The sequence below is a fragment of the Pogona vitticeps genome, chromosome 5, assembly GCF_051106095.1.
Source record: "Pogona vitticeps strain Pit_001003342236 chromosome 5, PviZW2.1, whole genome shotgun sequence".
Lineage (NCBI taxonomy): Eukaryota > Metazoa > Chordata > Lepidosauria > Squamata > Agamidae > Pogona > Pogona vitticeps.
Window position 1 is genome coordinate 180,383,873 of NC_135787.1, and position 24,429 is coordinate 180,408,301.

General features: G+C 44.1%; 2 protein-coding genes and 1 pseudogene across 4 annotated transcripts in view; 1 reads left to right on the forward strand and 2 right to left on the reverse strand.

The window, feature by feature from the left end:
• IL17RA (interleukin 17 receptor A) overlaps positions 1-15,455 on the forward strand; it is a 32,188-nt gene extending 16,733 nt beyond the window's left edge. For 2 of the 3 annotated variants that reach the window (XM_020789081.3, XM_020789079.3), the window contains exons 4-12: positions 437-564; positions 2,140-2,266; positions 5,943-5,990; positions 6,052-6,227; positions 7,151-7,228; positions 7,960-8,062; positions 9,645-9,746; positions 10,479-10,520; positions 10,879-15,455. In XM_020789081.3, coding sequence (XP_020644740.3) covers positions 437-564; positions 2,140-2,266; positions 5,943-5,990; positions 6,052-6,227; positions 7,151-7,228; positions 7,960-8,062; positions 9,645-9,746; positions 10,479-10,520; positions 10,879-12,317 — 2,243 coding nt within the window. In that variant the 3' untranslated portion in view covers positions 12,318-15,455. The remainder of the gene's footprint in view (positions 1-436; positions 565-2,139; positions 2,267-5,942; positions 5,991-6,051; positions 6,228-7,150; positions 7,229-7,959; positions 8,063-9,644; positions 9,747-10,478; positions 10,521-10,878) is intronic. The other variant, XM_020789080.3, reaches the window with a different exon arrangement.
• On the reverse strand, positions 13,435-13,589 carry LOC140707850 (U1 spliceosomal RNA; annotated as a pseudogene).
• Positions 15,456-17,010: 1,555 nt separating the features above from the next.
• TMEM121B (transmembrane protein 121B) lies at positions 17,011-24,095 on the reverse strand. Its single transcript, XM_072999838.2, has one exon. It carries the CDS (start codon positions 23,376-23,378, stop codon positions 21,693-21,695), a length of 1,686 nt encoding a protein of 561 aa, XP_072855939.2. The 5' UTR covers positions 23,379-24,095; the 3' UTR covers positions 17,011-21,692.
• Between the last annotated feature and the right edge of the window lie 334 nt (positions 24,096-24,429).

Here is a 24,429-nt window from a genome sequence, read left to right on the forward strand (position 1 = left end):
AACGGTTAGAGATGAGAGTAGGGGTTGTTTTCCCTACTGGACTCCAAGATGTAAGTGTTGGGAGTACTAAGAAGGGAGGCTCCACAGGCTGCATGGACATTCTCCACAAGTCTGAAGTTCTCCATTCTCATTCTGTACTGTATAAAGAGATGCTTTCTTTGCTATTCCTGATCTTTTCATGCTGAGCCATAACCCATTTAAATTATTTTATGCAGAAGTGGGGGAAGCCCCCCATTATTTGTTACTCCATGCAAAAGCATTCATACTTGGAAAAATCTGGACCTGCCCCTTCCTCTTTCTCTCCTCACAGTCAAGGGCTTGTGTCACTGTCTAACCTGCCATTGCTTTCTCCCTACAGAGGCTACAAATGAAAATAGATAGATTTCTTTACTGATCCCTTTTCTCTTTTTCTCCGCAACCTCCCTGTACCAATCAGCAAGTATTCAGTACCTCAGAGGGGCAGAATTGACGGTGCTACAGGTGAGCACTAATCGGCAGCTCTGCGTACAGTTCGACTTCCAGGATAGCCTCTCTTTCCAAGTCCATCCAAAAGATGGAGGCCGGGTGAGTGATCACAGAGATGTTATATATGTATTACTTTGCCTCTCCTCCCCTGAATCCAAGTGTGTAGCCTTTAGTTATTACAAAATTTGCAAACCAAAAGGATCACCTAATCCTTAAGAAAAACCTTATAATTAACAATATACCCAAGGGACGTGGTGGCGCTGTGGGCTAAACCGCAGAAGCCTGTGCTGCAGGGTCAGAAGACCAAGCAGTCGTAAGATCGAATCCACGCGACGGAGTGAGCGCCCGTTGCTTGTCCCAGCTCCCGCCAACCTAGCAGTTCAAAAGCGTGCAAATGCGTGTAGATAAATAGGTACCATCTCGGTGGGAAGGTAAACAGCGTTCCATGTCTAAATCACACTGGCCATGTGACCACGGAAAGATTGTCTTCGGACAAACGCTGGCTCTATGGCTTGAAGAGCGGGATGAGCGCCGCCCCCTAGAGTTGGACACGACTGGACAAAAATTGTCAAGGGGAACCTTTACCTTTACCTTAACAATATACCCTATTATCTGCGGCAAATAAAAACTTATCCAGTGTTACGCCTGCTATATGTGTGCTGTGAATGCCACTACAGCAGCCACTACTTGATCACCTTGGGAAAGCAATGAAGTATGGTGGCTGTTCTAGACAGAAAGAAAGACAGTTGGGAAAATCAGGAACACAGAGAAGACAAGAGAGTGAGTGCATCAGGACTGGCTGCCACCAGTTGCCATAACCATTTTCTTTTACTCAGCTGTAAACATCTCTTTAGGTGTTATGAAGGGACCAAGGATGCTGGGCAAACACCATAAGAAAACAGATAGAAGCATTGTTCTTTTCAATTACTCCCAAGGAGGATCAGTCCCCTGATCATGCCCATGCATGTTGCCATCTGATAGAATTTTCTTCAGTGAGCTTCTGTACCCCTACCACCAATCTCTTTCTTGCCAACTGTGTTATAGCTGGAGGAGTGGGGAGTTATAGCTGTGGATGACTCTTTCAAAATTCACTTGAAAGGCTGCTTTAAAAATACTGACACTTATTCCATGCCAGCTATCAGTTAACGCCGTATGCAGAAAACTGAAATAATAAGCATTACTCACAATATTTCCCATGAAACAGAAAGTCCTCTTTCTTTGTCCACCAGGACAGAAGAAAAAAGTGGTGGAGGTGTGGATTAGGGTGCTAAAATGCTGCTGTGGTGAGCTTTGAAACCTGTGCTGGTTTTCATTCTTGAAAAGCATTTGGAGAAGAAAAAAGAGTGAGCTAAACCAGTACAGAAGATGAAAGTGTTCTCTCACACATAGGAAGAAAAGTAATTGAAAACTGGAGATGGGGAGATAATTCATTTGTATATTGATTTATTTAAGTACTGAACAGTTTGAGACTTGTTGACTCTACCGGAATAAAATAATCATTTTGAATATACAATAATTCTTTTCCTTCCCCCCCCTCCAGTGTTTTGTTTATATTTTTTGCTTCTATAGCATAAAATGTAATTGTAGCAGTTCAGTGCACGGTCGTTTCTAGACTTCAGTGTACTGACACTTCATGTCTCTGCTGACAAATCTCTCCTTACTTTGTTATTTCAGTGGCATTTTTCTTTCAACCAATTTCAAGTACAACCAGGTCAGATGTACAATGTCACTGTCCATCATTTGCCCAAACTGAGTACTGTAGGAGACGATAACTCGAAATCTAGGTCATTCCGTGTGCCAGGTAAGGATTTGTTAATCAGTTTATTAGACTGTAAAATTATTCTCCAGGAATATACTCAGATCAAAATTCAACCAAGTGATGGCAGCTTTTATTAGTATTTGTTATTCATATAGCCCATGCCGCAGAGTGCTTTGCAGAAGCTGTTTAAAAGTATATATCCCTATGTACAGTTCATATGGGTTCATTTTATGTTGGCTGTCACCATTATATAGTTATTGTCTGTGTTTCCATGTTATCCCCAATAAAAACAAAGACTGCTCTCTTTTTTTCATTTTGGCAACTTTTTAATTACTTTTTTTATTCACTGATGTGGTAGTTCTACCTTTAGCTCTGCTAACCTGTGAAAGGCTGGGATCTGTACTTGTGCCTTTTACTTAAGTGGACTATGTGCAGTGAAAGTTAGAGGGTAGAATTCTGGTTTTCTACTCTCCTTTGCATAAGACTAGCTTATAGCTGAAGGACTGAATGCCAAGGGGAGGATGCCCAAGCGGAGGGATGTCGTTGCTCTGAGGCCATCCTGTCCTGCCCCAGCTTGGACGAGAGGCAGTAGAGGGGAGGCGATGACACACACACCCAGCGTGCCCATCAGAAAGCAAGATGGACATTTCCCAATAGATGGGCAACACTTGCTTATAGTTGAATACATCTGATCATGGAGAGCCAAGCAATACATCAGTACCCAATGCACAGCAGATTGTGAGTAACACCAGTATGTAGGACCTGTATGTTTGAGAAACAAACTAAAAAAGCAGCTCCCTCTCCTTTGTGAGTAGGTGTGGATTCCTTAGGGATCCAACTGTTTGGGAGAAGATGGTTTGTTGTATATTAGAGGTCAGAAGTCTTCTATTGCCCTTGATTGTGTTGCTTTCGTTCTTTATACAGTGGTTTTGAAACATTTTTTCTTACCTTAAGTGGCTTGGTAAAGATAGGATTTCTTTTCTCAGTGTTGATATCTCTGTGTTCCTACCTTTCAAAAAGCAAGGGAATTCCTTAAAGAGGAGGAAAACAAACCTTGTGTTTAAAGTAAAGAGGTACTCCCAAAAAACAAAGAACCCTGGATCATAGATAAATGCTTCCTCTCCTTTCTCAAAACATTGACATGTGTACGTTAACTTCTACTGCTACAAGTCAGCTCTATTCTTTGTTTTCACTCTTGGCAGTGTACATGGTTTTCTTCATTCCCCCATTATCCTTACAACAACCCTGTGGACTAGGCCAGAGCAACCAAGATCTGCTTTTTGTAGATGTTGAGACTAGAGATGGGGGTATTTGTATTCGATGTGGCATTAACAAGGGTCCAGCCCCATGGGGCCAAACGGTCCACTCACCAGTCCACCATAGCTGAGGACAGTGGGATTCTACGAATGGCTCTGCAGTGCGCAATCCACTCGCCACTCCTGGCAGGAGGTGGGAGGACAAGCGTCGCTGCAAGGTCGAAGAGTGGCGAATGGATCACATGCTGCAGAGCCATTCATAGAATCATGTCCTCCACGGCGGATCAGTGAGTTGGCCGTCTGGCCCCATGGGGCTGGACTCTCATTAACGCCACCTGTGCGGGGATATTCGTATGCAAATACTCCCATCTCTAGTTGAGACTGCTACAATCTATGCTTCATGTCAGCTTTTCTGTACCACTAGTAATGCTCAGTATAGAAAGTAAAGTACTGTAGTAAAGTGGATTATACTGCAGAGTTTACTTATTTGGGGTGGCACTTCAGGTACAAACAAGGATGCATCAGTGTGCCCGTGTTTTAAGGGAGGCAGGGACCGCTGATCTGTGGTCTGAATGTCTTTGCTTTTAGGGGACACAGCTTTACTCATGACTTCTTCCTTTCAAGTGAACATTGTTGTTTCTTTGGGAATTAAATAAGAAAGAGAAAGAAAATTCTAAAGAAAATACAGACTCAAGGAAAGACGACTTGATATAGGAAAATCTGCACATTTTAAGTACTTTAAATACAGGAAGTGTTTACTAATCAAATGTCAGATGAGAATTTCAAAGAAAAGGAGCGGAACAAGAAATGGGGCAAAGACAGGAAATAGGTGACAAAACCTTAGGCGATGAAACTTTATGTTTATAACACAGAACCAATAGAATGTAGCTGATGGCATGCAGAGAACAAAATGAAAAATACTAATGTTAAACGGGAAAGACTGAGAGTAAACATTTGCAGACCAGTTTGAAGAGCTTAAGATGAAGAGGAAAAGGAAGCCGGTGGAAGAAATGAACAGAGGAAACTGGAGTGGAGGGATGTGGTCAAAATAAAAAGCAAATAATAAACCAAACGACAGAATATGGATAAGACAAAAACATTGAAGAGGAAGGATGGAAGTAATGTCAGTAGCTGAGGCAAGAAAAATTAAGAGCCATTAGCTTTTTAAAAGTTCTTTTTTCATGCTTGTCAAGTTGCTTCTGACTTAACAGTCAGCCCTATAAATTCATAACCTCCAGAAGGTCCCATTATTAGCAGCCCTTCTTGCAAAGTAAAAACCGTGGTTTCCTTTATTATGTCAGTGCACCTCATGTTCGTTCATCCTCTTTCGTTACTATAAGCAGTTTTTTCTTCATTTTCATCAATACTAGAGATGGGCACTTACCACTATTTGGTGAATCAGACCTGCAGGTGTTGCACGAGTGCCCTAGATTCCACACCATTCTCCCTGCCCCCGCAGGCACCCTGTCAGAAGCAGTGGTGTGGGCTTCCCTGGCTCACCTCCTCTTGAATGGGCATCCACTGGGAGAAGTGGGGCGTGGAATCTAAGGCACCCACTCAACACCTGTGAGCCTGATCTACCAAACTGCACCAAAGCACAGTAAATGCCCATTTCTAATCGTTACAGTTGTTTGGTTTTTCTGTAGTACAGTCTTAATGTTTAATGGTAGACCAGTTTTTGCACCTTCTTGTTTAACTTTCATGACTAGCATTTCTGGCTCATTCCTATTTCTGGTGTGTGTGATCCATTTCTTCCTGACCACTTGCATAAAAGCTATAGTTGGAACATAAATTTGACTGGCTGTGTGATAGGCTTTCCATGTGTCCTGCTGGGTCTACTTCATAACAGACACTGTTCCCTATACACGTGTCACTATGATTGCTACTGCTGTTATGTGCCATCAAGTCATTTCCCACTTACGGTGACCCTGTGAATGAGCAATTTCCAGGATGTCCTGTCCTTACCAGCCCCACTCAGCTCTTGTAGATTTATGCCAGTGGCTTCCTTTAGGGAGTCAGTCCATATCGTATTTTATCTTCCTCTTTTCCTGCTGCCTTCCACCTTTCCCAGCATTATTGTCTTCTCTGAAGAATCCTGCCTTCTCATGACCTGCCCAACAGCCTCAGGTTCAATATTTTTTACCTCCAGAGCATTGTTTGTTGCATGTTAAATTTTCCACCCGGCCAGATCTGGAAGAAAAGGGTTGGATGACAACCTATCAGGGATGCTTTAGCTTGGATTTCTTGCACTGGCAGATGCCTGGACTCAATGGCTCTTGGGGTCCTTCCAGCTCTATGATTCTATGATTTTAAATGACCCCTTGTCTTAACTTACTCTGTAAATCTGCATCAGTCTATTAAAATATTTAGAAGTCCTTAGTTTATCTTTTTTGTTAAACATTATCCAATGTACCCACTATTATATTTCCTGAATGTAAACATAGCTTTCCTTTTTGTTTCAGACTGCACAGATTCCATCATGAAAACAACAGCACCATGTGTGGAGATAGGTAATATTTGTTTCTAAGTTTGGATAGAAGTTTGGGAAATGCTATTAGAAATCCATGATAGCTATTTTCTCTTCAGGCAGTCTTTGGGAGCCCAGAATTAATGGGATTAGCCTACCTGATGATTCTGTGTTGGTCAGCTTTAATCCAGCTGTGGAAGCAATCAGTTACTTCATCCAGGTGATCAGTTTTCAAGAAGATGGAAATGAATGTAAGAGGACCACAAAACAAATCTCAGAGGTAATCAGTTCTCTCTTCTGCTTACCATTGGAAGCATATTAGAAGGCACACTCCTGTCCTGAAAGCTTAAATTCCACTTCAGGAATTAGCATGTCATTATTAATTTCACTTGAATCTGTCTTTCATCACTTCTCAAGTCATCAAAACAGTCAATTAAATATCCATTCTTGTTCCACAATAAAATAACTACACCTGGTATACAGAGTGCCTTAAGTTCCTCTCTTGGAAATCATATCATCATCACCCAGAATTCTTAAAGTTCAGGATATGAATTATTTGATGCAAATGCTTTGGGCTTCTTTTTCATTGCTATTCTTACTTAATGTGTAAAATATTTCATGCCTTTTTACTTTTCTGCAGTTTTGGAATCTGGAATTTTCTGTGAAATATAAGAAACCTAAAATCCACAAGGTGACATTGAATGCTGTGTTGAATAAATGTTTCACTCTAAACTTGCTGATGAGTAAATGACCCAGCGGTCCTTTTGAGGACCAGAAAGTACTATAATTTTTATCTTAACATTTTAATTTGTTCTTAATTTTACTGATATTTCATATTCATCCACATTTTAAATTGTAGAATGCTGTGGAAGGAAAGGGAGGAACACAGAGATCAAAGAGATTATATAAATTAAATATGGCTAGATATACTTTCTGCAAGAAGGAGAACAAGTGCAACCAGCCAAACTGAGCAAAGTCAGTCACAGCCACCAATCCATCTTGGAGCAATGCTGTGTTCCACAACCATTTGTCATAATGTGTTTGGTACATTTTGCTCAGCCTTTGGTTTCTTTCTCTGACCCACGTATGCTCTGTAAAACGTGCAGTGCGTTTAAGATCGTACATTAGTGTCTTCTTTTCAGTGCTCCTTCTTATTCTTTTTACTAATTTAAGTCAAACTATTCTTGATCTTGGTTTCTGCAGGAGGGACTGCAGCAGCGCCTGAATGTCACAGTCAAGCTAGAGAGAAATTTGAAGAGTTGTTGCAAATACCAAGTGGAGGTACTGTATCAGTTATATATTCAAATGAGGAAAGTAATGATAGTGCATTCTGTTTTAGCAGTATTCCTTCATTAATGTCTACACAGAAAATAGGGGAGTCACCAATGAAGAATTTTGGGCAGTTGATGGTGTATAGAGACATAGATGGCCACCAATGGCAAAGAGAACACTTGTAATCCTATTTCAGATCTGGAACACTGTGTCTTTTCACTTCTTTGGACACCTATGACCTTTTTTCCCGGAACAAAGATTTATTCTAAAATTATGGAAACCAGTGAGATAGCTTGTTAAAACAAAAATGTATTTTTTGATCCCACGGGAGAGTTAAGTGGCCAATTCCCTGTCACTCTGCGCTTCAGATCATATATGGTTATTCTTAATTTTAACCCTTTTATTTTAATTCTGGTTATTTAGGATATTAAACTACGGCAATAGCACGCTGTTTTAATGTAGCCACTGTCTTGCAAATGGTGCCCCTGTACATTGCATTTTAATTTTCAAACATTTATTGATCCTTCCTATATTTAAAACACCTGAGGCTCAAGAGGGGGAAATAGGATGCAGTACTTAACAGTCCAAGGGGTGATGAACAGTCACGTTGACTTCATGTCCCTAATAGAAAGTGCAGCATTGAAAACAAAAATTATTGGTTGCCTTCGTATAGATTTTGTTCTTGGGCTGGTGCATCAAATCAGCTGCTAACATGGTCTCTCCTTTTCTCTTCCCTCCAGATCCAGCCATTCTTTATAGCTTGTGATACAGATTGTATGAGGCATTCAGGTTCCATTCCGTGCCCCCAGCCTACAATAGGCAATACCCCAACGAATAAAACTGGTATGGTCTTACTTTGAAATCTTCACTAGCCAGATAACTATTTGTGTTTTTGTTACAGAAAAGTCATCTTAGAATTTGCTAATGTTAATACTGTCAGCATAAATATCTGAATGCAAAGAAGCATGATCCCTGCAGGACTGATGGCATGGCCTTTTTCCTCTAAAAGAAAAATAGGCAACTTTGGTAGATCTGGTGGTTAACTCCAGCCCCTGGATCATGGGCTACATACCACCAAATTTTAGTATGTGGCAGCAATTGGAAATAGACTTTTTCCTCTTCCAGTTTTTTCCAGAAATAGAATTTTTAGCTAAAACAAGGTGCATGGTCTCTGCATGCCTTGCTTTAGCTTTAAAAATGTATTTATGAGAGAATGAGTTATATCTTTCCTAGCCCTGTTAAAAGGTGATGATAGGAGACAATTGCATTTCAGGCAGATTTTTTGTTTGTTTGTTTTGTTTAAAAGCTAGACAACTCTACTGGGTAGAAAAGCAAGTCATGTGAAGCAAGTCCACAACAATCTAGCATTTGTGGCTTCAGTTATATTGAGCTACTATGAGGAATAGTTCTTGGCTGAGAAGTCTAATTAAAGATAGAAGAAAGAATCATGTTTATTATTTATTGATTATGACGATGATGATGATGATGATGATAATAATAATAATAATAATTTATTGTCATTGTAAGTATATACACAGTATAACCATACAACAAAATTCACAGACACCCAGAGACCAGACACATGCACAAACATAACATTCCCCAAACACTCCCCACCCACTAAAAGTCCCCCACTAAAAATACAAACATCTACACCGCAGGCCAAGTAACACAGTCCAACTAATTATTCACTACTGGTGGTCTTTAAGCTCATTATTAATTGCAATTATAGCTCTGGGATAAAAACTATTCAGAAAATGTGTGGTCCGAGTCTTAATTGTTCTACAGTATATCTTCTGCCAGATGGTAACAGTTCAAAAAGATATAACCAGGATGGGAAGAGTCTCTCAGGATGCTGTGAGACTTCCTCAGACAGCGGGATGTGAAGATGTGATCCAGGGTTGGTAGCTGGAGCCCGATGATATTCTGGGCAATTTTAATGGTTCTCTGTAGAGCTTTTTTGTCCGCTACAGAGCTACTCCCAAACCATGCCAGAATGCCATAGGTTAGGACACTCTCAATGGTGCTACAATAGTATGACAGAAGTAAATGCTGAGATAAATTTAACTTGCCGAGCCTTCTCAGGAAATACAGCCTCTTCTGTGCCTTCTTCATTAGCATGTTGGCATTTATAGTCCATGAGACGTCCTCTGAGATGTAAGTGCCCAGAAATTTAAAACTACCAACTCTCTCCACTTCCTCACCGTTTATGTACAGTGGTAAATGTACATTTCTCTTCCTCCTAAAATCAATTATGAGTTCTTTAGTTTTTTTGATGTTAAGTGTGAGATGATATTACCTCTTGGCCTATTACTAAAAAAAATAAGTTGTTTTCTGTCAGGGTTCACTTTGCATTGTTTTACAACCACAGTTATGGAAATTTGCATTATTGTGTTTTTGTTTCTCCCCACCCCCCATGTTTCAGATCATCTTTCAGTGGCCCTGCCTTTGGCCCTCACCCTTATCTGCATTTTGCTAGTTGGTTCAGCTGTCACTTTAGCCATCTGCATGGCTCGAAAGCAAAAAGGTATGGAGTATGCTAGAAAGGAGATGGAAGGGTTTTTTTTTTAGTATGTTGTGGTTTCCTACCTTGCTGGTTTGGCTGTGCCTTCCTGGAGCGGTCTGCCGATATACATCAACCATTTCCCCCATCATGAGTTTCATGTAGCACTCCAATATAAAGTAGAATGCCTTTCTGAGCCCACAATTACATAGTCATTATTGCAGAATTGAGTTTGAATGACATCTCAACTTCCAAGGTAAAGGAGGTTAAATTGCTTTGGTCAATCCAAGATTCTGCCATGTTGGAATATTGTATGTAACATTTGCATTACTCTTTAGAGAGGGAAGGGTCATCATTGCTCAATGGCTATAGTTAACCTAGAATTCACCCTAACTATTTTCTTAATATTTAATGTTTCCCACCTTTCTGCCTTTCGGTCTCTCTTTCTTCTTCCCCTTTATTTAATTGTGAATGGTTTCTAATAACCAATGTTTAAACAGGACTTACATCTCTATCAGGCCATCATATAGATTCAAGAGTCCAATGCATGTTTCCACAACAAGAAAAAATAGAGAAGTCAAGTCTTAGGAAAGGAGGAGCAGTATATTCCCCTCTTATTACATGCATCTGAGCCACACAGCAAAGATAGCTGAATGTTTGATTCTAAATTTGGTGTTTCAGAAGAAGCTGATATTTATACACTAAAATTGTATTCTATTCGATTTTCTAATGTGTGTGTTCTTCTTTTACTCTTAGTAACAAATTCTAGAACAAGCAATACTGATGGACCAGAGGATGGTAAGTGAGCCATGATTTTCTGCACTTTTGTATGTGGAAACTTGGACTGGGGTAGCTTGTGAAACAGGATGGTGCTCTTTGCTGTCTTAAAATACACACACTATGAAGCTGTGGGGTGTTATGGCCAAGAGCCCCTAAGTTGTGGAATGGGACCTGTTACATTTTGAACCAAAATTCTGTAGACAGCTTGTACATTTCTGCACAAAAGATAATCATGGGTCTGGTTGTTCTGTTTGTCTTCCATTTCTTGAATATAGTTGTTTTGTTTCTCTGTCATGTTTATATTTATTGGCATATGGACATCCAAAAAAGGAGTAGAACCTTGGCTTATTTTTAATATAAAATTTCAATTTTCCAGATATCCTTCCTGTGTTACAGTCACTTTCACCGCTGAAGCCCCGTAAAGTTTGGATTGTGTATTCTGCTGATCACAAGCTCTATGTAGATGTTGTGATGAAGTTTGCTCAATTCCTGATTACAGACTGTGGTACAGAGGTAGTCCTAGACCTCCTGAATGAACGTCAGATATTTGAGATGGGCCCTATATGCTGGCTTACTCGGCAAAAGCATGAAATAGAAAATCTGTCTTCCAAAATTATTATCTTGTGTTCCCGCGGTACCCGTGCAAAATGGCAGGCCATGCTTGGATGTGGGGAAATAGTTGTGTCTCTTAAGCAAGATACCCTGCTGCCATTAGGAGACATGTTCACTCCGGCACTGAATCTAATTCTACCAGACTTTAAGCAGCCAGCTTGCTTTGGCATGTACCTTGTTTGCTATTTTGAGGGCATAAGCAATGAAAAAGATATTCCAGATCCATTCAATGTCACCTCCAAGTACCAACTGATGGACAAGTTTGAGGAAGTTTACTTCCTAATACAGGATTTGGAAAAGTTTGAGCCAGGACGCGTCCATCGGATTCCAGAAATCTCACCTGAAAAGTACATTGAAAGTTCCAGTGGCAGACAACTGAAGGAAGCACTGCAGACATTTCTGAAATGGCAGGCTGAACACCCTGACTGGTTTGAAAGAGAGAACACCTGTTCTGAGGCTGAGGAGGACCTGCAATCCCTGAATGAAGAGCTCTCTGAGGCATTAATACCCGTCAGGGAAGGAATTCTGAAAAATCATCTGCTTCCACAAGAACCTGATCCTAATAACTGTTACTTGATCAACCTATTGGCCAGTGAGGGTGAATTGGGAGCCTGTAAATTGTTGCCCCAGCATGTATCACAAGAAGATTTAGCATTCCAGACCCTTGTCATTCCTGCTGACGAGATCTCTGAGATTCAGCAGGTAATGCCTGTTGACCTTGCAAAGGAGCAAGAAATACTTAGCCATCAACTGTTGACCAATGAAGACTGGCTGGAAAGAATGCCTATGATAGCAACTAGCATCCCAAAGAGGAACAGTGTCATTCTTCAAGAAGATGTATCCTCAGGTCCCCAGCCCCTGCCAGCTAATGTGAGGCAGCAGCTAAAGGGATTAATGTACTCTCTGTATCAACAAAGTGTTATTCCATCTGATCCACCTTTTTGCCAAGAAGGTGTTAATGAGCAGCAGGGCTTGGTTTTTGATGAGTCATGCAAAGTTCAAAGACAATCAGTGCAGTCAGACCAGGGTTACATTTCAAGGTGTTCTCCTCTGCCTTCTGATAGTCCTGTAGAGGAAGAGGAAGAAGACCAAGCACAGGAAGGGCATGAGTCTGCTGGATCCCTCTCACCAAATGTACTGGACAGTCTTAAAAGTCTTCAGCAACAACTGCTTTTCCAGGATATTCAAATGAACTTCAGCTAGAATAAGATGGGAGGGAAGATGGAGATGCCATCACTCTCTGCCTGGATCTCATTCAGTGATTTTCTAGAAGGACTGTTGGTTTTGATTACAGGATTCTGGATATCCTTTGACAACCTGTGTATCCTTATAATACACAGCTTTGTGAAGTCTAATGGGTAGAGGAGGTGACTGTTCTCTGCCATTTGGCAGCTAGGCTAACCTGTTTGCCCATCACTCCTTAGCACTTATCCCATCTGGCTACAGTATTTGTGGACCATCCTTGTGCTTAACTTCTGATAAATTTCATTGGATTATTTGGAATGATGGCATTGTAAGAGAGAAAGAAGACTCTCTCTTTCTTCGTGGTCTTTGTTGCATTTATACAAAATCAGATTATTACCTAATAGTGTGACTGCATAGTTGATCATTGGAAGAACAAATGCTAAACATAAGCAACCTGTTTTTCAACTTCATTTGTAGCAGTTTTGTAAAATCTTCATCATGTTTTATCCTTTCTTAGTCTTCTTCCTGAATGGAAATGCCCAGCACACTTCAACTGTGTTTCTGTTTTTATCATTGAGGTTGTCTTTTTGCTGTGCTCTTTTAGCTCTAGGGAAATGAGATTACACTCAGATTACTGTACATAGTTCTGGTGATCAACCATATGTATTACAAGAGGTTTCTTGGTTTTCTGGCCAATTGTGTAAAATATAACTTTGCTATATTATCAATCTTTTCCAAAATAATCCAAGCATATAATGTTTCTTTTTCATTGCTGCTACACACTGAGATGATGTTTGCACTGAACATTTCACAACCACATATTTCCCAAATACTTTTCCTTATTAATTTACCTTATTTTTCGCTCCATAAGACACACTTTTCCCCCCCAAATAGTGGGGGAGAAAGTATGTGCGTCTTATGGAGAGAATACAGTAAAAAAGGGTTCAACCACTACCACCCAGAAGCCTCCCACTGCCATGCTGGGAGGCCTCTGAACTGGCACCAGAGACTGCTTGCTATTTGGACCTCACCATTCTGCACTGCTGGCTTTCCAGGGTCTGCTTCCTGGAGCCCACCTGGAAAACCAGCAAGGCCAACAGGCCTATGGCAGCAGGCAGTGAAAACAGCCAAGGACCAGGGGAAACCACAAACACAGTCCCCCACTTAGACAGTAGATCTTCCCACATTTGGGGAAATCACAGGGGTCAGCACATCCAAAGTGCAATAGATGAGCCTCACCCTGGGAAAGCCACTTTGATTATTATGGTATTTCCCCTGCCAGGTATGAGTTGGAATGGCCCCTGAACCTCCTGCCCCTTTCTGTGCCCTGTCCCCCAAAGGCATGGTGACCCCCAGCTGCACCTCCTGATCAGAACAGGGCTGCACAGCCCCAGTTCCGAAAGAGGCCAAGAGAGCTACTCAGTGTTTTGGGGTGCCCCACAGGACCCCCATCAGGGGCTGGATGTTCCTCCCACAATCCTCCAGTGCACAGATATTAGCATACCTAATATGCAGAGAAGGCAGGGAAAGTGGGGAAATTCAAACTTTCAGTTCGTGAAGAGGCTGCTTGTCTGCTTCCTTGCTAGTCCAAGCAGTTAGAGAGCTGGGAGAGAGAGCTGAGACTGCCTGGTATTGTCATTTTAAAATGTAAAATTTAGGTTAAAAGCTGTTTGTTTGGGGTTAGTGCTTGGGTAAAAAGGTGCTCTGTTTGAGTTGAAACCTGCTTGTGTAGAAACGTGCATACCAGTACTTGCTTTAAAAGCTGCCTGGGAATTCAGACCAGCGCCGATCAGCTGTTAGGTGGGGAGGGGAAAGGAGCAGGAGCAGAGAAGAGCACAAAATGGCTGCCGGCTGCCTGCTGGCTTTTAACTGTTTGGGGCTCTTTTTTGGCTGTTCTGGGGTCTACCAAGGCACTGTGAAGAGCCAGACTCAGTCTACAGTACCTGGTAAGTGACTTTCTTTTAAGTTTTTTAAAGTCTCTGACCTTTCCCCCCCCCCCATAAAAATGCATTAATTAATTTTCAATGCATTTCTATGGGAAATTTGGATTCAACTTGCAAACTTTTCAACTAGTTCTGGGCATCTAATAGAGAATGTATTTCCAAAGGGTGTTGCAGCAAGGAAACTAACTGCCTCGTGACTTCTAACTGGATTACAGTACCTGCTTCCTGATTTCAGCTACTATAGTTTGTATTCAGTTTTTTTGGCTCATCAAGAACATTGTTCATGGCTTTGTGTGGCCTAACCTGTTGTGCCTTGCATGCTATAAACGTTCAATTATGTCAGAAAATGGAGATTTGGTCTTATGCTGAGCATGTGCTACTGCTGGTGAATGGGATCAGGTTAAGCTTTGTGTTGCTGTTCTTTTGCATAACCTAAAGTAAATAAGGAAAACCACCTGTTAAATAGTTTAATTCCACTATTTATCCTCCACACAACTAAAAGGGACCTCTCAATGCAGTGCCAAATCAGACAAACCATTTCTAACTTAATATAGGCTTGAGCTGTAGCTGGGCAGAGTTGCACAACAATCTCATCTGTCATTGAGACATTTCTATAAGCATGGGGAGGAGGTGGATGAAAGGAAATGTACAATATAGGTAGAGTGTTATGGGTCTTATCACTGGCTGATAATGGTCTATATGTACTTGAATTAAATTTATGGTACACAAATTTATGGTACATAAACTAGAGTACACAAAGCTTTAAGTCTCTCCATTTGTTAATGACAGTGGTAATGGTTCTTAATGCCACTGTTGGCTGCTGTGCACTTTACATGGTTCAAATTTTATTCTGTTATAGTTTACTAAATATTTTATTACACTATTTGGTTCAGAATATATTTTCCCTGTTTTCCTCCTCTAAAAATTATGTGCGTCTTGGCCAAACGAAAAATAATGACTTTAAGAAAATATGGAATGTATTTTTAGAACATGTATTTCAGAGAGGGAGGGGGTGTACACCGAATGAAGAAACAATGAAATTTTGGAAGGAAAATGGATGGAATGAAGTGTAATGCTAGTCCTGAGGGTGATGGGTGCACTGTTTTGTTTTGTATTTTAAGTGTTTTTCTTTTTTGTAGTAGTAGGTGTATTTTGTATTCTTTGTATTAAAATAAAAATTTATAAAAATAAATAAATAAATAAATAAAAATTATGTGCGTCTTAAGGTCAGGTGTGTCTTATGGAACAAAAAATATGGTATATGTGGTAAGAGTTTCTTGTGTCAGTCTAAATTCCTTTACATTTCGCTACACTAAAACTCACTACCTTGGTTCATGCGGCCGTAATCTCGAGATTAGACCACTGTAATGCGCTCTACGTGGGGCTACCTTTGAAGTTGACACGGAAACTCCAAGTAGTGTAGAATGCGGTGGCCAGACTCCTTAGTGGAGCAAGAAAATACCACCATATTCTCCTATTTTGGCCATGCTGCATTGGCTGCCCATTCAGTTCCACATTGACTTCAAAGTCTTGATGCTTACGTATAAAGTCCTAAACGGCTTAGGGCCTCAATACGTGGCGGAACGCTTACTCCCACCAAGTTCTACCTGTGTCACTCGAGCGAGTCAGGAGGTGAGGCTGAGGAGCCTGACACTGAGGGAGGCCCGGAAGGAAAAAACAAGGAACCGGGCCTTCTTGGTGGTAGCTCCTTGCCTCTGGAACAATCTGCCTCCGGAGATTTGCGCGGCTCACTCACTGGGTACTTTCAAAAACCAATTAAAAACGTGGATGTTTAGGCAGGACTTCCCTCCAGTTAATTCCTGATTCTCTCCCCTTCTTTATTGTGATTTATTTTTGTATGTTCTCCATCTTGTAGCATTGTCTAATTGTGTAATAATTCATTTTTAATATTTATTCACGTATTTTGTGTTGTAAGCCACCTAGAGTGGTCGCAATGACCAAATAGGCAGGATATAAATAGAATAAATAAAATAATAAATAAATAAATAAATAAATAAAATAAAATCATTTCTCTGAATGTGTCCCATTCCAAACACATTTCTTTTCTCCTGCAATCAGAAGAATTAAAAGTTCTTTGAAGCCCTAAAAATGTAATTGTGTGTTTTAAACAAAAAAAACATGGTCCTGGCCTTCACAGCTGAGCCACAATCTTTAACCAATGTTAAGTATTTAGCCAATGTCAAGCACCTTTAAGCCTCAGTTATTTCCCAGATGGAAAATATGTAGCATATGCTTTATGTCTTAACTAATCAGTGACATCTGATCATTGGTGTCACTGGTCATTTGCTAGTGTTGATATGACACACACTATAATGATAATAACTATTGAGATAGAAAAGCGTTACAATTCCACATTGGTGCTTAATTTCCACTAAAACCTATGCAAGTGAGATTTTTTTCCCAATGTATTTCTGGGAGCAGTGTATGGGAACACATTTTGAGAAGAGAAAATGTACTTTTAAGGCCTGGGCTTACCACCAAAAGAATGGAATAACAATTAGCTGATATATTGGATGTTACTGTTTCTCCCTGTAAATTGCAGAATCAGGTTTTGAAAGTTCCCCCAAATAAAAACAGCCTGCAAGGGAAAAAAAAATGGAAATTACAGGGGGGGGCATTCCCACCCTGTAACTATAGTTGATTTGTATGTGTATTTCTTAATGGTGGGGAAGCATGGAAAATCAGCCTAGAGTCTGGATTGACTTTGCATCACCTTATTCTGCAGAACATATAGATCAAACCTAAGATTTCCCCTTTCAGAAGTTGTGGGTTTATTCAGATCTGCATTCCAAAGAGTTAATAAACATTCTGACATCCAAAAAAACTATTTTTTTTGTTTATTTTTAAGAACAAAATCTTGTTTTAAAAATACAAGCTCTATTAAGCCTGTGGGGATGCTAGATTTCCATATCCTACTTTCTGCAAGACATTTCAATTTTCTTCAGGATTGTGGTGATCATAGCTACTGTTTTCATACAATAGAGTTGGAATGGGCAATCATGGCTCTTATTAGATGTTCTTAGAATGTGGCCCTAACCTATATGGCCAAAAATAATGAACTGTGGGAGCTGCAGTTCAATACTAGGAGGGCCATATGTTTCCCATCCCTTCCCTACAATACAAGTTGCTGGGGAAAAATGTTGAGCTTTCTTAAATAACCCTCAGCCAGAACTATACCTTCTTTCCATCTTTTTGTGAAATGTGGTCAGTAGCCTTTCTTTTATTTCGCTTCTTTCTTCTCTTCTCCGTTCAACAATTAAGTAACATGGTTGTTGCTCCTTGAAGGGTGGCTTTTCGGGTGCAGCTTTTGCGGCAGAAACAGAAAAAGAAATTCCACCACAAAACCTTGTTCTGATCATGTTTTCTCATCCCACAAAGTAAATGTGCAGTAAATACAACAATCCTACCACAACTGGTTTTGCCTCATGGCACAAGAGATGTTGGTTCCACCTTTTTAACCAGTATAATTTAACTATCTAATAGCCAATTATCTAGCTTCTTGCCACATCACTAAAGAAATGGTGTGATGGTTATTGAACTCTTTTTTTACAAGTAGCAGTTGTCCCCTTCTATCTTTTTACAGCAAGAAGAAAACTGACACTGGCATATAAATTACAATATACTAGAACATGCAGTTGTAAGATACAGTAGCATATCCTCTCTCCTGAAGTGAAATTCTGGGTATACATCTGTTCTTCCTCTCTGGTAGGAAACTAGCATTCCCATTAAAAGCATGTCAGAGCTCAGGGGGAAAAGTCCACAGTACTTAAGTTTTACAATCACAGTCACAGCACCAAGATTGTCCAGACAAATAAGAATTACTGAAGGGAAGACCTCTGGCCAGAATTCCACACGTTTCCTTCACAGACTCAGTTTTTGGACCAAATTAAGCCAGTGGTGAGAAACAAATCTTAAGTCTTCAATCCTGCAACAAGAGTGGACTGGCCTGAGGTCAGTAAGGAGGCATCTCTGAGTGACAGTAGAGTTAAGCACCCAATGAAAATCCCAATTCCATAAGCAAAAGTAGACAAGAAAGAATACAAACATAATGGTAAAGCAGTGCTTAAAGACCAGGCTCTTATCATCTGTTCTGGCTTTTTAATCTCTTTTGTAATGCAGTAATTTGACTGCAAAGAGGAGTACTGTATGTGTATCACAGGAGAAAAAGAAGCCCTTGGCACATTCTGTTTGTTCGCAGGTTTCTTAGAGTGGTTGATAAACCATAGTTCTTTTTCTATCTAAGCAGTTTGAGTAAAATGACATGGCAGTGTTCAAATGCCATGCCCAGTAGCTGGATCTAAAAAAATTTAACCTATCTTTTTTTTTAAAAAAGTCAAGATTTCCTTTCTTGTTCTGCTCTACTTGCCTACCTGCATGACCTCTACCAGATAAAAATATGCTCATGAAATTTTTAAAACCAAGAGCAGTAGGAGCCTACCCAGACAGGTTCGTCTCAAGTTAGGGTACTCCCATCCACAACAACACTAAATAAACATGCAGACGGAAAAACATGGCATTATGGAGAAAAGACTGAGAATCTTGTCAATATAACCAGAAATGTATTTTCTCTGTTTCCATTCCATAACAAATTAACTTTAGTACTCTGGGCATACCAAAAAGCATGAGTGAGTGAGTGGAACAAGGGAGAGGGCCAATTCCCTTCTCATTTTCACTGCATTTCACTGTCACTACTAGGTGGTCTATTTCCCTGTAAACCAAAGGAAGTTGACTCGATATATCTAGGCAAGTGAAGACTTCCTCAAATCAGAGCACCAGTTTCTTTAAATCATGCAAGTTTGTCTCCTCAGAAAAACAAGAGCTGCAGCAAGCTTGAGGTTATTGATAGACCCTGTTATCACCGGCGAGTTAAATGTCTCAATCAAGAAGCATGTTTTGGCCCTTCCTTCTCTCAGTAAAATCATATGTAACTGTCCCATTTGAGCCAAGTCAACACAAGATGCAAAGAGCTCCAAGCACAGAGGTAGACATTTTCAGCAAGGAAAAAAAAAAGCTCATTTCTTCTCAAATAATTGCTGGTACCACTCAAATCCCAGAAACATCTCCCATGACAGGGTTACTTCTGGCAAAGGGTAAAGAACAGTAGCTTTTATAATCTTTTAGACAAAGTACAAGTGGGTTAAAAGCAGTCTAGGTGGGGGGGAGAGTCAGACATTCCATGACCTGACTTATTGAAACTATCCATACAATCTCTAAATCACAACCATTAGAAACAACCAAGTATGGCACAAGCCAAACGGTGTTTTTGTTTAGGAACAAAAGTGCAGAGTACAAAGCAGAAACCACAATGACACCAATAATAATGCTGAAAAGACTGTTTGGCATACTAAGGTGGAGCTGCAACTGAATCTCAAGATACGACAAATTTTAACAGAACCTGGGAAAGAAGTAAGTCTCTGTCCCCCCCCCCCAAAAAAGTGGTTTTTATTCATTTATTTTGTCCTTAAATGTGTTTTGAGCTTTTTATGTTGCACTTTCCTCAGCAGTTCCCTGAAGGACCCCAGAAAAGGGAACAAATGCTAGGGAAAAATTGTGTTCTTGATCTTGGCTGAAACAGTTACAGTACCCTGGACAGCAACACTAAAGAGAGGCACAGATTTTTAAATAGCCATAGCTTGATCCCCATAGAGGTGGGCTGTGCCATTTCAGCTCACTGATAAGACTTCACATTGCTGCATGCTCCTTCATCCAGCTTCCAAATGCTGTATACAGAAGGTGAGCATGCAAGGGCGAAAGTAGGATAAAATATTTGCTCCTGACATCTGGTTTCTTTAAGAGTTTTTTTTGTAAAGAGGAACGTTTTGTTCTGTCAGCACCCACTGACCCTCGATGGTTTGAAATGGTTTAGTACATCCACAACTTTCCTAACAGAACAGACCTAAGTCAGTAGCACATATTTCTCCATATTCAGCAATAGCTTTATGGCTGGTCTCCCCTCTACTGTGTGGGCAGGCAGCACAAGGTAGGTAGAAAGAACCTGAACACCTTGTAATACAAGGTCAGGTAAATGGTATTTCAGTGGGATTCTCTCACCATTCCAGGTGGTGGCTGTCCCTTTCTCCATGTCTATAGGCAGTGGTGGTAGGAGGCACCTCAGTAAGAACAAAACAGAGTGAGGAACCTAACCAAGACTGAGCAATGGGAGGAGTGTAAACTTTGTTTCTCCTGCTGTGGATAAGCCCAGCTCAGGAAAAGGATGGTGAAAGATACAACATAAGAAATGCAATGGGACATGCAGACAACACTTTTGCCTTTTCAATTCCCATAGTAAAAGTGCAGCAATAGCACATTAAGTGGCCATGACAGAAAATCTACAGATTGAATGAGAATTATTTGGGCAGAGCAGATGTAAGGAGCATAATATGCAAGCAAAAGATTTTGAATAATCCGGGACCAAGAATAACAGACCTGGTAAAAAAAAAAACACCACCCTTTATTGCTGCCATTATTAAGACCAAGAGGATGGTTTACTATGTCTAATACTGCAGCACTGCTAAACTAGGGGGTGTGTGCACACGTGTGCGTGTGCGGCTCCTGGCTAATTCCTTGGGCATTAAATCACTGGGAATTGTTCTGCAAAAGTAGGTTACTTTTTATTTTCTCTTTCTTTTTAGCTGCCATGATTAAAGGGGTTCAGGAATAGATGGGTGTATAGGAAAGGAACAAATTTAAGGCAAGAACAGTGCAGCAGGGAACAGCCTAAAGATTGGGGTGGGGTTGGGGGAAAGCGACTTCATGTTGCCACTGATACGCAACTGGCAGTAGGACTCCAAATGCATGGGCTTTGCTCTGCACAGTTAACTCGCTCAGTAAAGTGATGAAGACCTATTTTAAGCCACTTTGAACAGGGCCACGAAGAGTAACTTGTGGGTGAAATTCTGTTCAGCGGTATGTAGTCCATCACTCAAGAGATAATATTGAATATTTGGGTTCCCAGCAGAAGCCACCTCACTGTATAACATAGGAACCCTGCCCTTGAATTCTTTGAAATTAGTAATTGATATATGAACAGTGGGAACACTATAGCAGAGTGAGAGTAATATGAACCAGGGGGACAATTAAGTCCAAGGCAGACTTTCATACTGGAAAGATATGAAGATATGACAAAGGATTTTCTAGGGGGGGGAGAATTAAAATGCAATGGAGCGACCAACTTATAAAGAAACTTGATAGGTTACAATCTGCTAACTGGCCTACGTTTAGCAAAGTGGGTCAACCTGAATACAATGGGAGAATTGTACCCGGGAGGGAAACGGGGGGGGGGGCTGAGTCCCTAAACTACATTGGTACAGAATAGAGTCCACAGGTAAACAGGAGAATCCAGATATTGGAACAACTGAAGAGCCAAGCCAGGGAGTCAGCACTGCGACGGGGTTTGGGGGGGGCAGAAGGGAGGGGAGGTTTCACCCCCTCAGCTCTGCGCAGTGACGGCCAGTGTGTTGACATAGCCGTGGGGCCCCAGGTCGTTCTCCGAGATGCCACGGCTCAGCTGGCCGGCCCCGACCCCCGCCGAGGGGGCGGGCGCGTTCTTGGTGCTGGCCCCGTGCCTCCGGGCCGCGTGGAGGAGGCAGCCGGTCTCCAGGGCCTCGAGCGCCCGGCAGGCCAGGAAGAAGAGGTTCTTGAGCATGAAGATGGAGAGCGGGTGCTGGTAGCGGACCAGCAGGAGGCAGCGGAGGGCCAGCAAGGGCGCGTCCAGGAGCCCCGCCGGCAGGAGCCAGTGCAGGGCCAGGCGGGCGGCGCCGGGCACCCGCGGGGCGCTGAGCTCGTAGAGCCAGAGCACCGGGGAGGCCAGGCACAGGAAGTAGACGGCGATGAGCAGGTAGCGCACGGGCGGCGGCAGCGGCAAGGCGGGCCGGCCCGGCGGCGGCAGCAGCAGCAGCTCCAGGAGGGTGAAGCTGTCCAGCAGGTCCAGGCAGGTGGCCAGGAAGGCGGCGGCGGCGCGGTGCTGGGGCGGCGGCTGGGGCGGCAGGAGGAGCTGCCCGGAGCCGCCGCCGTCCGTGCCGATGGCCCGCAGGAGGCAGTAGAGGAGCGGGGCCGAGAGCGCCAGCGTGAGGCGGAAGCCCGTGGCGCCGAGCGGGAGGCGCAGCTCCACCAGCTCCAGGATGGAGGTGCCCAGGATGAGCGCCGCCTTGGGGGTGAAGGCGATGGCGTAGATCAGCCAGGCCAGGTGGGCGTAGGCGAAGTCCCCCCCGCCCCGCGCGGCCGCCCCAGCCCCGGCCCCGGCCCCGGCCTTGGCCCCCAGGGACGGGCCGGCGCTCCGGCCGCCGTGCGGGGGGTGGCCCAGCAGAGGGTGCAGCGGCGGCGGCGGGGGCGGGGGCGGGGGCGGGGGGTGCCCTCCTCCTCCTCCTCCTCCTCCTCCGAGCACGGACGGGCGTTCCCGGCGGCGGGCGCGGCTGTTGCGGCAGAAGAAGATCCCCCAGCCGGCCGCCAGCACCAGGTCGGTGGCGATCCAGCTGCACCAATACAGGTCGGTGACGGCGATCAGGTAGAGGTCGAGCAGCGCGCCCTGGCCCAGCAGCAGCAGCAGCGAGAGCGCCTGGTAGCCCCAGCGGGACGCGCCCCCGCCGCCCGCCCACCAGAGGCCGCCCGCCGCCGCCGCCGCCCCGGGGGGCCCCGCCAGGGCCCCGCCGCCATACAGCTCGGCGGCCGTCATGCTGGAGCCCGAGGTGGAGGAGCTGCTCGGGGCGGCCGAGGAAGAAGAGGCGGCGGCGGCGGCGGCGGCGGCGGGCGCAGGGCCGGCGGGGTTGGCCGCCGCCGCCGCCGCCGCGGGCTCTTGGGCCGGCACGAGGGGCTTGGCTTCCTCCTCTTCGCCTTCCTCCTCCTCCTCCTCCTCCTCTTCCTCACTGCTGCGGCCGGTGCTGGCGCTGGTACTCCCCGGGGTCCGGGTGGAGGGCGAGCTGGACACGGAGCCCCGCCTGCCCCGCCGGGTGCCGCCGCTCGAGCTGCTGGTGCTGCCGATGCCGCCGCCGCCGCCACCGCCCAGGAAAAGGGGCTGCCGGTCGGCGGCGGCGGCGGCGGCGGGGGGAGGCGGCGGGGGGGCCTGGAAGGAGCCCGAGGAGGAGGAGACCGAGCGCTGGTTGGAGACCACTCGGTGCATGGTCGCCCTCCCCGCGAGGCCAAGGGCGGGCGGCCGGGCCACGGACCCCCCCCCCCCTTTGGGCGGGCGGGCGACCTGCCCAACGCCGCGGGCGCGCCGTGCGGTGGAGATGGTGCTGCGGCAGCTGAGGATGATGGCGGCGGCGGCGGCGGTTTTGATAGCGGTGCTGCTGATGGGCGAAAGAGTGGGTGGGAGGCTGGGTGGGCTGGGTAGGGGCTGAGTGAGAGCCGAGACCCGGCCTGGATCGTCCCCTTCCCCGCCGTCGGAATCGGGAGAAACCCGGAGCGGATCTGGAGGAGAACCAGAGGTCGGGAGTGGATCCGGACGCCAGAAGGGGCGGCGGCGGCGGCGGCGGCGAAGGAGGCGCGTCTGCGGGGCCCCGGGAGCTGCCGCTTGCCTTCCCTTGGAGGGAGCGCCGGCCGAGGGCTTGGCAAGGCAGCCTGGGGCGGGGGTGGGGTGGGGGGCACGGCTTTCTCCTGACTCAGCCTGGAGGAGCGGCACCTGGATGGCAAGGGCTGCTTGCCCACCCACCCCCTGACAGCTGCGCTTCCTGGCAACTGGGTGGGTGGGCGGCCTGATGCGGCAGCAGATGAGTCACTTCACTCAGGGAGGGGAGAAAACCGGGTTGCTCAGCGAAGAAAGTTCTTGTGAGCAGGAAGGTCCGCTCAAAGATCCTGGAGGGTAAGGCACAGTGGCTGGGCACAGTACATACAGCGGGGGGGGGGGGCTGTTTTTGTGCCCTTCCAACCATCGGTCTGCCCCACCCCCTTTTACACACACACACACACACACACACACAAAAGAGAGGTTCAATTCCACTGGTGATCCATCACTAAGTAGGAGTTTGCTACAAGACAAAATACCAGTTTTTCAAGACCATTTGGAGACAGCTCTCCACATCTGGGGGTTTTAATGCATTTTGGCACATCTGGGATGCCTGAAAAGTGTGGGTTACAGGAAATGGGCATGCGCAGCCATCAAAGCTGCCCAACCCCTGATGTAGGGACTGGTTACAATTCACCTCTCCTAACATTCTCTAATGAACTTAGTG